The sequence below is a fragment of the Natator depressus genome, chromosome 1 (genome assembly GCF_965152275.1).
Source record: "Natator depressus isolate rNatDep1 chromosome 1, rNatDep2.hap1, whole genome shotgun sequence".
Lineage (NCBI taxonomy): Eukaryota > Metazoa > Chordata > Testudines > Cheloniidae > Natator > Natator depressus.
The window spans coordinates 45,870,796-45,885,037 of record NC_134234.1 but is presented as its reverse complement, the minus strand read 5'-3'; the positions used below and the strand labels follow the sequence as shown (position 1 = coordinate 45,885,037).

The window sequence follows — 14,242 nt, the reverse complement described above, 5'->3', positions numbered from 1 at the left end:
ACTTCCCCAGGGCTCCCACACATTCTTCACCTTTACCTCGAGGCATTGTCCTTGTGGAGTCCTAGCAGCCAGACTGGAGCACATCTACTCTCCCCTAGTTCTAGCAAGGAACTAAACTCACTCTGGTCCTGCAGCTCTTCTTATACTGACCTGCCTGGCCCTGACTGGCAGCTTCCCACACAGCCACTCTAGGCAGCTTTGAGGACCTCTCTACTGCTCTTTTCTGGGGCAGGGTGTGGCAGAACCACAAGACATCCAGCAGGGGGCCTCAGGGCCTAGTCCACCCTGTTGCAGATGGATGGTGTTTTTAAGGCAGAGCCCCAGAGGTTCAGCATAGACAAGAACATCAGTATAATGCTTAGTTGTAATAGGAAAAGAGGCAATATAAATTGGTTGTGGCCAGACTTTTAAGGATGCTATGGAAATAAAAAGTAGGAAATGCTATGCATTCTAAAGCTCTCACTTTAGAACGTGCAGAATGCAGGTTAAACCACCTTTTTGCTAAGACTTTACGTGTTGCAATTGCAGAATACCGTACAGTGCAGCTGAGAGATGGGATTCAGTTGTAATGACTGTAAAGGGAATTCTTTTGTGAGGCTGCTGAGCACAGAAAGATCTTGTGGTTCTCTCTGGCTTTCTAGTTCCCAGACTGACTAATCGCTCTCTTGTGTCCCACATATGGTCACCCTCAAGTTCTAGCCTGGACTAAGCAACCATGAAAGGGATTGATGACTTCACCACAGCATAAGTATTTAATATGTCATGTCAAATACAAGTTGAATTCAGTCTTCAGCCTATAAGGATTGTTTGGACTTTTATAAATACTGGGTTTTTTATTTCCCAGAATGGGTTGCCAGGCATTTGATGTTTGACACGTATCAATGTTATGATGGGCTAGAATTTATCTTTTATAACAATTCTGCTGATGAGGAGAACACAATAAAAACTGATGTATCACTTGTTACCGGACCATTGCTGTGCTGATTTGTCAAAACTGTCTATTTAAAACAATAGTCTTCAGGCAAATTCTTTGATTTGGAGGGAAAGAAGTGACATTGGTTTTTAAAAAGTCAGCTTTCTTATGAAAGACTGATTTCCACATTTCAGCCCACCATTGTTCAAAGAAATTGCAGAGACCCAGTATAGATTTTTTAAAAAGATATCTATGCAGGAAACTGCCATTTAATCTCTTTGTAGACAGCCAGTTAACCTCATGTAGTGCTGTATTTTATTAATTTAACTTTATATAATTTTGCATACTGTGATAGCTTATGAGATACATATAGAAGTGATTCTATGGATGCATATGACTTATTTGTCAGCATTTTTACCTCACACCTTGGTCACAAGTACTTTATGGTCTACAGCAGGGCTCAAACTGGACCTTCTGTGTCCGCACCCGGCGTCAAAGGAGAACCTCTGTTAACTGTAGTAGCGTTTGTATTCTCTGCTGGCCAATTACCAGACATACAAATAGCAGCAAATGAGCAGGTCTGACGTTCCATCTGGTAGAGAGGGCAGTAGTGCAGATACACACAGACATACTCATCAGCACATTACATCTCGTTCGCTTGAGGATCCCAAGGGACACAGTGCCCATTCAAAACTATTGCAATTCACTGCACCTGGGGGTGTGAAGGAAAGCAACAAGGAAACACAAGCTTGTACAGAACACGGTGGCTCACGTCTCCAGCAGGAAAGACTGCTGAGAACACTTCACTTTGGTGCTGTGTGCCCACAGCTGGCTCCCCATTCACTTCCATTGCCAATTAAAAGGCTTTATCTTGCTTACTGAGACTCTTGGTGGCTCACAGCCCAGCTACATTGTTTCTCCACTCACAGCCTACCAAGTCATCTCCCCTCCTCTGGACAACGCAGCGAACAGTGCCCAGGGTTAAGGCCTCCAAAGTAGGAGATAGATTGTCTGTGGTGGCAGGCCCTCAGCTCAGCTTGAGAACTGTCCATATTCAGAACATGATACAAGATGTGTGTCTTCTCGCAAAAGCCTTCCAGACATTACAGACAAGAAATTCACATGCATATACCACCTAACAAGCAGAAGCTGCTGAACCTGGGAGTGGCACAAAGTCCACCATGGAAATGGATCTCTATGCTATTTGGTGCCTAGATACAACTGTGATAGGCCCCCTCAAATGATCTAAAATAGATTAAACTCTTACTCCCTCATATTTCAGTGCATAATGGGCAATATAATTGTACATATAATGCTGTCCCCTTCATATATTGGCTATAAACTACTTTCCTTTTCTCTTCAAATCAAACTACTCTTGGATCCTTTCAGGTTTACAGACACTCTTTTACTGCAGTATGAAATCCTTATCCCTTTCCTTTCCCAGCCTTTTGGTACTGCCGAAATTTAGGTTAAGACAGTTGACATTTGCTTGTTGTGCTGCGAGCTTCTGGATGCTTTGCAGTCGATGTGAGTGGAGATCAGGATCAGTGCATTGACTGTTTTTTTCCCCACAGGAATTCTGTTACTTGTTTTTAAAGGACTATATTTTAGGTTGCTTGACATAAAAGATTCCATGTAAATATTATAATGATGGGCAAGGACAGACCAAGTGGCCTTACAAGGCTTCTTTACAGCAGAGGAGCTTGCAGCATAGGGGATGTTAGACAGAGGGGCTATGGCTTTAAATGAAAAGGGGTAAATCCTGCCATCCTTACTCAGTCTTTTCAAAGCTCCCATTGACTTTGCAGAGAGTTTTATACAAGAGTTGAGCATAACTGAGGGCCTTAGAGATCCACACATGCATCACAGCCTCCTCCGTGGAAAGGGGAGACAGCCACCTCCATGGCTTCATCCTTTCCCTCTGTCTCTGGCCTGCACAGAGAGCTCTCTATGAACCCAGGCATGCACCTGGGGAATGGGCTAGGGCTTGCATTGTCCTCCCGCTGGCCCTGTGGAGTTCCTCATGGAGAGATGACACAGTCAGATGTCTTTGGGGCAGTAACTAGCTGTGGGAGCCCTGCTAGCGCTGTTCCATTGATGATAGATAGCTAGGGAGTGATCAGTGTGAGGCTTATGAGGGCAGCAAGCCACCATGTGCATGATACTAGTCTACTACTGATCCACAGGGTCCAGGGCCTATTCCATGTGGGAAAATCATGTCCCCCCGAATGAAACAATTCTGGAGCAAACTCAGTGTGGGGAACCTTGCAGAAGTTTCCTCTCTATTCCTTCCCCGCTTTGTTTGTTAATTCCATAGAAGAGGTTCTTGGGCCCTGAGTAAAGACTTCCTTGGCCCAGGGGAAGGTGTGTGGAGAAAAAAACCCAGCAGCTACACTGCAACATTGCAGTGATGATAACACTGTGAATGTGAGCAGATTGAATATGGGAAGGCTATTTACCATTGTTAATGCTTCTCTTATTGTTTTTCTAGGCTCTAGTTCAGGGTCAAAATTAAAAGGTCCTGAACTGAGTATAAAAGGCGCACAACACGTCATTCGAGCAGGCCAGACTTTAAATCTCACATGCAGGTAACCAGCTGACTTGGGTTGGATAATTTTCCTGGGTATTAATCCACGGGACTTTTTTTGTTTTTCTTTTCTTTTTTTTCTGATAGATAAAACGGGGGGCAGGGAACAGTGTTGGGGGATAATGGGGGGCTAACTTCAATGGCAATTGTTTAATAGCTCTCTGTTGTTTCCGTTGCTGTTTTTGGAGAACAAGATTAAAGAGAACCCCAGAAATAGCCTGATATAATAAAACAGAAAGCTTGGGAACTGGAGCTATATAACTGTAGCCCAACATCATTGTTTTTATTTCCTTATCTGTGTTTGCAGGGGGGAAATGGTTCATTCATGGTCTCTGCCTGAAGCTCCAAGTAAGGCGAGCAAAAGGCTGAAAGTAATTAAATATGCCTGTGGAAGGAATGGCAAACAGTTCTGTAGTAGCCTGACCTTGAGCAGAGCTCAAGCAAATGACACTGGATACTATAGCTGCAAATATGCGTCATCAAGTGCTGTAAAAAAGAAGACAGAATCTACAGTCTATATATTTATTAACGGTAAGATTCCAATTTTTTAAAATGCTCCTTTGGTATTTTAAATTCAACAGTGTTAAAGTGGTCAAAAGTGCTGCAAGTCAACTGTCGTTAAATATCTAAATGCTGCATGTGAATGACATCTTCAGCTTTGCAAAATGGTTATGCAAATTTACCAGCCCATGTACAAAATCTGCTTGCCCATCATTTACTGTGAGGCTGGAGGACAGTGCAAAAAACTTAGTGCCAATGTTTTATTTGCTAGTGAAAAAGAATGGAAAGAAAAAACGCAAATCCAAGCACACATCACATTGGGCAAGTAGAATTTTGCAAGGTTGATTTATCTGAAATGAAATGGACCAGATGTGCATCTGTGAAATGATTATGGCATTGCAGAACCATCTCACAGTATCAAATGGTAATTCAAAAATATCTCTGCCATATAGATGTTATAGATGTTATATATAGATGGTTAATTGCCATTAAAAGACCATAGGCTGCTATCTGGCCAAAGGATGCCAAATGCTGTCTTGTTGCAGATGGAAAGATCCACTTTCCAGCTTACCAGGGGAATTTTCTCATTCTGTAGAAAATTAATGTTTAAGTGTTTGTCACTTTCAAAACATTCAGTACTCTGGAATTCTATCAGATATTAAACATATTGATTCTATTTTATGTCATTCTGAATATCAGCTCTTTTGTGTTCAACAACCAAAGATTGTGTAATATATGGGAAATGCCTGCATTATAATACTAAGAATGGCTTGCTGGCCTTGTTCTCTGCAGGGATATTAATCGAGCACAACATTCACTAAAAATAAAATAAAATTATAATACAAGCTTTGCATTTGCTTTTGAATTTTATTCTTCCTTGAGTTTTAATTCTTTGAATTTACAACAAAAACGTGACTAGATTAATGTCAGGTATCAGATTAATAGATTTTAAAAATCTGCGATAGAGAGAATCCAAAATGGAAACTTTTCCGACTTATGTGTCTGCCTCCCCTATTGAAGTGGATGCTGGATTGGATCATTCTTGGTTTTGGTCTTGCAAAATGAAGAACATGACTGAGGCTGTGTAAAAGTGGAACCAATCAGACCTGTTATTTATGTCTGACAGAAAACAAGAGACCCATCCATTTTGGTCTATATCAGTGGTTTACAAACTAGGGCCGCCGCTTGTTCACTTGTTCAGGGAAAGCCCGTGGCGGGCCGGGCTGGTTTGTTTACCTGCTGCATCCACAGGTTCGGCCGATCGCGGCTCCCACTGGCCACGGTTCACCGCTCCAGGCCATTGGGGGCTGTGGGAAGTGGCGTGGGCCGAGGGATGTGCTGGCCGCCCTGCCTGCAGCCCCCGTTGGCCTGGAGCGGCGAACCGCGGCCAGTGGGAGCCGCGATCGGCCGAACCTGTGGATGCAGCAGGTAAACAAACCAGCCTGGCCCGCCAGGGGCTTTCCCTGAACAAGTGGTGGCCCTAGTTTGAGAACCACTGCTCTATACCCTGCCTTACCTAGAATTGATCAATAAATTTATATAGTCACTTCTGCTTTTTCTACCTCTGAAAAACACTACGAAAGTATATACTCCTCTTAGTGTTTAAACATTTACCAATGTGACTTTCAGTAGCATAATGCTGGGCAGCCAGCTATGAACGTATCCCTAGAAGTGTAAAGAAGGTTACTAATTTATTGACTAACATTTCCTGCTGCCCATGAAAATATGCAGCTTTCTAGAATAGTAGTTCTTAACCTTTTTCCTATTGAGACCCCCCTTGAGCCTTCCACCCCATCTAGCTGAGAATACTCTCCCATTTAGCAATATGAGAAGAGCAAAGGTAGTTGTGACCACCTGACATCCTGACTCCAGACTGAGAACCATGTGCTAGGTCTACATTGCTACATACAGGAGACTCCTACATGTTGGTCTCTCTCTCACTTTCTCTCTTTCTCTTTCCTGCACAAGATGTTAACACTACTTGTTTATCACTGAATTAAGTAGAGACACTGTCAGTCTTTCTCCCTCTTGAGTGCTTTATGTGTTGTTTCCTTGTATTTGAAAGAGAATCTATGTCAGATGCACAAGAATCAGGGTGGGCTTCCTAGTGGATGCAGATGGCTGGAGAGAAACATAAGGTCCTGAGAGACAGAGTGGTTTCTGCAGGCAGGAGAAAAACCTTTAATATGCCAGGTAACATTTTCAAAAGTGCCTAAGTGACTTAGGAGCTGTTGACTTTCAATGAGATTTAGACTCCCAAATGCCTACGTCTCTTTTGAAAGTGGGACTTAGATTCTTAGAAAATTTTACCCTTCACCTTGCTTCCCAGGAAACTTGTGAAAGGTTGTTCAAGAGGCAATCCTGTCCCAAGCTGAAATATCTCTGGCACCCCAGTTTTTAGAATCTGACATTGCTTTCAGTGGTGTGTCAGTTCCTTAACAACCAGGTGTTGATAATCTCAATATAAACGACAATGGATACATGTGCCAGCCTAGGGATAATGGAATAAGTTGCAGTGTAACTGCTTGATCTGTGCCTGATGAATGTATTCCTCTGAACTTTTGTAAGGTGGGGAGAAAAGTTATTGAGCCTACACAGATTTTACAACTTCAGGAAGAAATGCTGAGCAAGCCACGGGAGATGCATTTTTGTGAATACACGAAAAAAGGACAGTTGTTTTATCTAGCTAGGTGCAGATGCTAGCCCAGTTTGTCTTTGTAAATTTGTTCCTAGGTGGCTCCTGTAGCTTTGAGTCCAGGAATTACAATTCCCAGGATGCACTGGGGTGGAGGGTGGGGGAGAGAGAGAGAGAGGGAAAAGAAGAATGTGAGCTCTGTGAAAGAGTGAGGGGAATGAAGCTTACCTTTGCTGTTATCAAGCTTCCTGAGTCTTCCTCAAAGGGTGAAGGTACAAAACAAATTGATGACGAGCATAAAAGAACCACAGAAAAAGAGAAATCTTACTCACCCAAGTGCCTCATGATTCCTGCTGCTGCAATCTGCTGTTTCTCCTGTGGAATCAGTATGGCGTTATCAGTTATAAGGGAAAGCGCATGCAATGAAAGTGCCTCTTAATTTAAATCAGTGCTTTTTGGAAACCAGCATGGAACTCATTTATTGAGCTCAGTTTGGAAACAAATAAATAAACTTCCTTTGAAGGTTTTAATTTTTTGAACTAATTTCTGGGTGCTTGGGAAACAAACTAGTATAAAATCCGAATCACTAGTAGTTATGTATTGTTTCCTGTCACAGGACATATGTGTCAGTCAATTCCCCATACTAGTACCATGTGGATCACTAAGGTGCCTCTTTCCCATGTTTTAACTCTCTGCACAGGAGAGTAAATAGTTGCTCTTTACAAACACAGAAACTGAATCATGAAAGTTAATATTGTTTGTACAGGAAGTCCTCGCTTATTGTTTTGAAAATGTTACTTGTTTCCGTAATTAGAGTGACTTCGAATATGAACTGGATAGAAAAGAATAGACATATTAAGTCTTTCAGTTCAGTAATACAAATATCCTACTGCAGAGGAAAAGATTATGTACACAGAAAGGAAGATATAAGTCCCTTTTCCCCTGTGGGATAATGAAAATTCTTGCTGAGGAAGATGAGATGAAAATCTTATATGCCCCAACACTCAACATGGTACTTTCAAGATCCTAGGTTTCCATTATCATCCTGCCAGGCCACATGAAATTCTTTCAGAAGCCAGTCAATATATAAAACCACTTTTTCCACTGGAACAGCCAATATTGAGTTGCTGTGGGGGGGGTGTGCATAGTCTATGCAGTAGTTACTCTGGCCCCAGGCAACCAGGAACCGATGTGTCAGGCAAAAGAAACAAATATTCTTGAGAGCATTGACTTTGTTGCAGTTCACTAAGAAAACTGGGATCCGTATAGTGCATAAGCCCATAGAAACCCTATGAGCCGAGGAGGGAGAAGGACATTGGAATTTGAAACTCAGGAAGGCTTTCTGCAAGTTCCTTATGATCATGAGGCCAAATCCTGCTCTGAGTTCTCACCCTGCTCACCAGTCTGAAGTGGGTCGTTTCACTGAACACCTCCCTTAATGGGACACTCACGTTACTCACAGGAGTGGTGTGGGCAGGGTTTTCCACTTGCAACTAGATCATATTAATGCGATGAAGATGTTTAAAAAACATACCAAATTAGCAGCATGCCAGCTCTTTTGACTGACTGGCTGCCCTAAGGCAGGATTCCCCAGTGACTGTCTGTCACTTTCAGGCCTGTCTTTCTGGATGAAAGTGGGTATCACTGAATTTGAGGGGAACTGGCTATCTGTCTTGCAGCTTGGTCAGCAATGGGAATTGTTTTGTGTAGTCCTAATCTGATTATCAGTCTCCAATTTGTCATTCTTCAAGGTCTTTCCTAGCATTGTCAATGTTCATGTATGCTAATTTATCTCCTTGACACTATTCCCTAGATGGTGAAATATTCAACGATACTCCTGCTATGCGCCCCTCTTACAATATTCTGGGTACCAGATGTTGAAGATGAAGCAACTAAACAAGATTTTACTTCAATACAATTTAAAGTATACACATTCATAGATCACCAATGACTACAATTTCAAACATGTCCTCTAATCTTGATTGTTTCATTTTTTTGGGTGCCCAAGATTAGATGACTTAAGTGTTTCAAGCTGAGCAATCAAAAATGAAGGCCCCCAGAATTAGTGGGCACTGAAAAATTTAAGCCTTTGGACTTTCAAAGTGCTTGTTTTTTGGGAGCACATTTTGAAACCCTAGAGTCACACCCTGCAAGCCCTTGGTGCACAGAATTCCCTTTGACATCACTGGGAATTCTGTTGGCAGCTGGCTGAATCAAGCCTTCGAGTTGGAATGGATTTTAAATGTGACTCTAATGGATTCACTTTTCATAACCCTGCATGATACTACATCTCATAACAGGCAGACTGTCTAATAACAGCTCTCCAAAAACTTTGGTTTAAAGTTAAAAAACCCAGTGTCAGGAGAATTTAACTGGTAAAGGTGTGACTTAAAAAAAAACTAAAAAAAAAACCCCACAAATCCCCCTCCCCCAAATCCCTGAATGTTGACCAAAGATTTAGATTATTTTCTTCCTGTATTTTTTTTTAAATCAGTAATAACCTGGCCATGGAACAACTTGCCCCAGTGTTCCCAGTGTGGGAGGCTCTGCACCTCCCTTATTCCTTTCAAGTTCCATCTCTGCGATTTGGCACATCTCTATCATATGAATTGTACTTTTTGGCTAACAGTCTGTCAAAGTCAATAATGTAATAGCACATTTGTTATGAAAGGGAAACTAGGTTAAACTATATTACAGCTGTATGCAGTATGTGGACACATTTTCAGTGCATAAGAAAGTTCTTGCTACAAAATAGAGTCCCTTAGAAACACATTGACATAAATCACTTGTCGTTTCCATTCCTGCGGAAGGAGGCTTCACTTTATGTACTGTGAGTAGTTCCATTGGATTTACTGGGACTGCCCGCAATGCGTAAAGATAAGCATCTGCCTGTTCCTGACTGTGCTTTGATGTATTGTTGAAGCGTGTTAGGAAACCTTTAGTGGGCACCAGCAGGGTCTACACTGACCAATTAATGTGCAACATGTCAAATGCACTTTAGAAATCATACCCTGGTAAAGCGCATTGCTCCACCATGTCGATAAGCCTGTTGTGTCTGAAGATAGTGCTTTAGTCTTGAGATGTTCAACTCCTCTGTACTTTGGATTTTGCTTGCCAAGTTATTCTTGTCCTGGGTTTATTTCTAAGTTTATTAATTTTTGTCTCAATGTCACTCTTTCTTCAATGTCCAGCAATCATTTTCACTGGAGGGCCATTATTTTTGGAGCTAGGAAAGGAAAAGAAGACTGAAGGGCTTCTAGAAATAATTTTGTCCACTTAAGGCTAGATTCTGTGCACAGTCCATTCCCACTATGCTAAATTCTTCTTTCAGTTTCACCAATGCGACCCAATTGACTTCCATGAAGTTGCACTGATATAACTGAAGTCAAGGGTTGCATTAATGTAAATGAAAGGAGAATTTGGCCCATGGATTTTAATACAATTTACATGAGTATATCTGAGGACAGAATTTGATCCTTAAAAATGTCTTTATGAATCGGAGAAAGGTATACTCTGTAAGTAGGGAAACCATTTCTTTTGAGCCTGAAATACCACTATGATAAGCATGATATAAACAGGTATCCTCGTCCCATTGAGTAGAATGGCAAAACTCCCTTAGCCTTCAGTGGCACCAGGGTTTCACCCACAGAATTTGCTTCTGACATTTTTATCTCTGTGTTTTTTGACTTTCATAGACTCCTAGATTCCAAGGCCAAAGGGACCATTGTGGTCATCTAGTCTGACCTCCTGTATAATGCAGGCCATAGAACTTCCTCAAATAATTCCTAGAACATATTGTTTAGAAAAACATCTAATCTTGATTTAAAAATTGTCAGTGATGGGGAATCCATCATGACCCTTGGTAAATTGTTCCAAAGGTTGACTACCCTCATTGTAAAAAATTCACACCTTATTTCCAGTCTGAATTTGTCTATCTTCAACTTCCAGCCATTGGAACATGTTCTACTTTTCCCTGCTAGATTGAAGATCCCATTATTAAATATTTTTCCCCAGGTAGAGCCAAATAGACTGTAATCAAGTCATCCCTTAACCTTCTCTTTGTTAAGATGAATAGATTGAGCTCTTTGAGTCTATCACTGTAAGCTGTGTTTTCTAGTCCTTTACTCATTTTTGTGGCTCTTCTCTGAACCCTCTCCAAAGTATCAACATCCTTCTTGAATTGTGTGCGCCAGAGCTGGACACAATATTCCAGCAGTGATCACACCAGCGCAAACTATAGAGTTAAAATAACCGCTCCATCCCTACTTGAGGTTCCCAGTTACGTATCCCAGGATCACATTAGCTCCTTTAGCCACAGCATCATATTGGGAACTCTTGTTCAGTTGATTGTCGACCATGGCCTCCAAATCTTTTTCAGAGGCAGAGATTTGTGTAGTTGAAGTTAAGAAACCTGAGGGCACAGAGTATGGAAAGGAGGAGCATCCATTTGTCTGACTTTGCCATTTCAATATGTGCTAATCCAGTTGTTTGTGCAAGATATTTGTCATAATATTTGCCTGAATTAAGGCTCTTATGTTTTAATCTGTTTTATGACCAGTTCAATAAAATAGCTGCTATTTATGTTCACAGACAATACAGCAAATGACCTTCATGAGGTTTGTGATTCTGTGACCACTTTTTGTGGCCTCATGTTGATTGTGAGTGGGAAATATTGCGGGTAACCTTGTTAAACACAGTACAAAACCACTAACTGCAGGCACAATTATTGTTTTAAAATACAATATTCAGTAAGAAGTGACCTCCAACTTATGCAAATATTCAGGTTTTTTCCCCCTGTTGTTTAGCAAAAAATAAACATGCTCCTCCCAATGAAATACTTAAAGCCAAAAGAGCATAATACATTGTGCTATTGTGATCTTCAACATTGCTGAAAATACTCTTTTTTTAAGATAAACCATTCTGTTCAAAGTCAGAATTAGACCGCCATGGCCTGATTCACAACAGTGTTACTCTGTTTTTACACCTAGAGTTAGTTACACCACCGTAAAAGTGGAGCGGTGAATCAGGCCCAAAGGGTGGAGAAACTTCATATTGGAGATGGCCCAGAAGAATAGGGGAGGGAAGTCAGATTTAGACTTTACGGGTCTAATTCACCACTGTGTTGCATCACCTCAGGAAGGAAAAATTAATCTCTGGCAATCAGAAGGGAAACATGGCAGGAGCTGCTAGCAATAGGTAGGTTGGGGGGTGGGGGTGGGGGGTGGGGAGAAAAGACTAAGATGAGATCAGGAGGGTTTATTAATTGGGGAAGAAAGGTTCTATCTCACTGGAGTATTCTGACTGTGTTACTCCAGCACCAGCTGCTAGTCCTGAAGTAATGACTATATCCCCTTATGACCATTAAGAAGGAAGGAGAATAAAATCAAAGGGGCTCAGGAAAAGCCTCCAAAGTAATTATGAAAACAAAACGCTGCTAGGAAACATGATGCATATTCCTTTTAATCAAAAGCAGGAAGACATTTGGAGGGCTTTGGGCCATATACTGCCCTCAGTCCATGGCGGAACTCCCCAGTGATGTCAATGGGAATTCTGCGTACGAATCGAGCTATAGCTGTGGCTGGCTCTTAATGTCTAAATGCTCTAATGTGTAATTGTAATTTCAGATTTACAGGGGAAAGCCATCTTCAAATGTAATAATTTCATTCAGAGGAGTCAAGGAAACTTTTTTAGCTTTGTTACAGCATTTGACTGTCTCCTCCAAGTGTGAATGGCAGCATGCACGTTTCCATTAAGGGAAAAAATGGTTCTTCACATTTTGTGCTGGTTTCCTGTCACCGCCTCTAGACGGGCAGGGAGTCCTGTGAGGTTAGGGCAGTACAGCTCCCACTAGAGCAAAGTTGGCATCAGTTAGTGGTGACACTTTGTCTGGAGACAGTACCGGTAGTCTTCAGGGCAGCTCTTCCTCACACTTGTAATGATCTGGAGATTATGATACAGGAAACTACTCTGCAAAGTTTGCTGGTTTGGGAAAGTAGCTCTTAATTTTGTGACAAGGATGAATGAGCCTTAGGGGAGTAACAAGTCTGTTTCACTAGTGATGTTAAAGGTCTAGTGACCTCTTCCATAACTGCAGCCCCTGCAAAACAAAAATGTTTCTTTTACAATGGTACAAGCAGGCGCAGTCTTGGTCTTTCCTTGAATCATATTGCAAAGGAAATGTTAGACTAACAAGTCTTTGAGTATATTTATTGCATACGCAGTCTCTACTGTGCATGAGCTCCTTTTACGATCACAACAGATCTGACTGTGATCCAGGCTTTCAGTTTCAAATGATTTTCTTCATGCAACAATTTGATCTCAGCTATCAAATCTCCGTAAACTCTTTGGGCAAAAATATCTCTCACTTGCGTAGGGGTAAATCTAAGGTACTTCTGAATTTAGCCCATTGTAAATAAGTGCAGAATTGCTTCCCCTCCTGCCCTGTGCCTAAGATGTACTTTAATTTGTGTAGTCTAATAAGAAATGAGGATCTTAAAGGATTTTATTACGATGTGAAGTGATGCACATACTCTTGACTGAAAGAGAAGCAAAATAATGTATTTAAAAGAGAAGCAGCTTCAGTGAACATATAGGAACGTTCAGAGATTCATGACTGGGATAATTTGACAGTGATACTCTATTTCAGCATTCACAAATGGCCAAGCCTTGGAAGGAAGAATACTATTGCTATGTATTGGATTCTGACTGAGTGAAAACAGCAGAATTTGGCTGAAAATGCACCAGAACTAGAGACAGGCCTCAAGTTAGGAATCAAATAGTCCACATTTTGGAGGTGTTAAAAAAGCCAAACCTAGGGTTTTGAATTTTGCAAATAGCCTCTCTCTTTACACTGCGTAAAACAAATCCCCCAGATCTGACCATCTGCAAACAGGATTTGGATCCAGAGTTTGTGGCTCTTGTCCATCTTGGTTAAACAACACAAACAATAAAACATTTGCAAAAGCAACAGTAATGTTCCCTATTTCCAATGTGGGCTATTTATGCCAATGCCTTTTGTCAATGGTGATTGCTTAAGGAGACAGTAAATTATACTGTCAAGTCTTAGTTGTTGAGTTAAACGAAATAAATGTTTTCCTGTCATTTTCATTCACCTTGTCACTTACAAAAGAGACACAAATATATTGTGCTGGTGGGAAGGAATGCAATTATTAATGCTTACTCGTCCAAATTCTAAGAGCTGACTTGAATATCTGACTTAATGACCACGTTTAGGATCTCAATCCTAGTCTTACTGAAGCCAATGTGAGTTTTGCTATTGACTTCCAGGGGAGCAGGAACAGGCCCTTAGTGGGGTGTTTCTTGATAGGTGAATTCCAGCTCAGTCCCATGTAAGTACTTCTTCCAATGACAATAAAAAATAAATGAACCCAAACACAATGAAATATGGTATTTTATCTATGTCCAAGCCGTATGTGAGATGCAATAAGTAGAAAAAAATCTGCTTACTTAACATCACCTATATTATATATAATATCTATCTATCTATCTATCTATCTATCTTAAAGATGATGTAAAAATGTAAAGAAATGTTGTGTTGATTATTAATGATTAGTGATCTTTCATACACTGCCAAAATATTTTACCA

General features: G+C 41.1%; 1 protein-coding gene across 2 annotated transcripts in view; it reads left to right on the top strand.

Moving 5' to 3' along the window:
* The window catches only part of FLT1 (fms related receptor tyrosine kinase 1), a 138,737-nt gene that overhangs the window by 18,833 nt on the left and 105,662 nt on the right, over positions 1-14,242 (top strand). For both annotated transcript variants that reach the window (XM_074958962.1, XM_074958980.1), the window contains exons 2-3: positions 3,405-3,501; positions 3,808-4,031. In XM_074958962.1, coding sequence (XP_074815063.1) covers positions 3,405-3,501; positions 3,808-4,031 — 321 coding nt within the window. The remainder of the gene's footprint in view (positions 1-3,404; positions 3,502-3,807; positions 4,032-14,242) is intronic.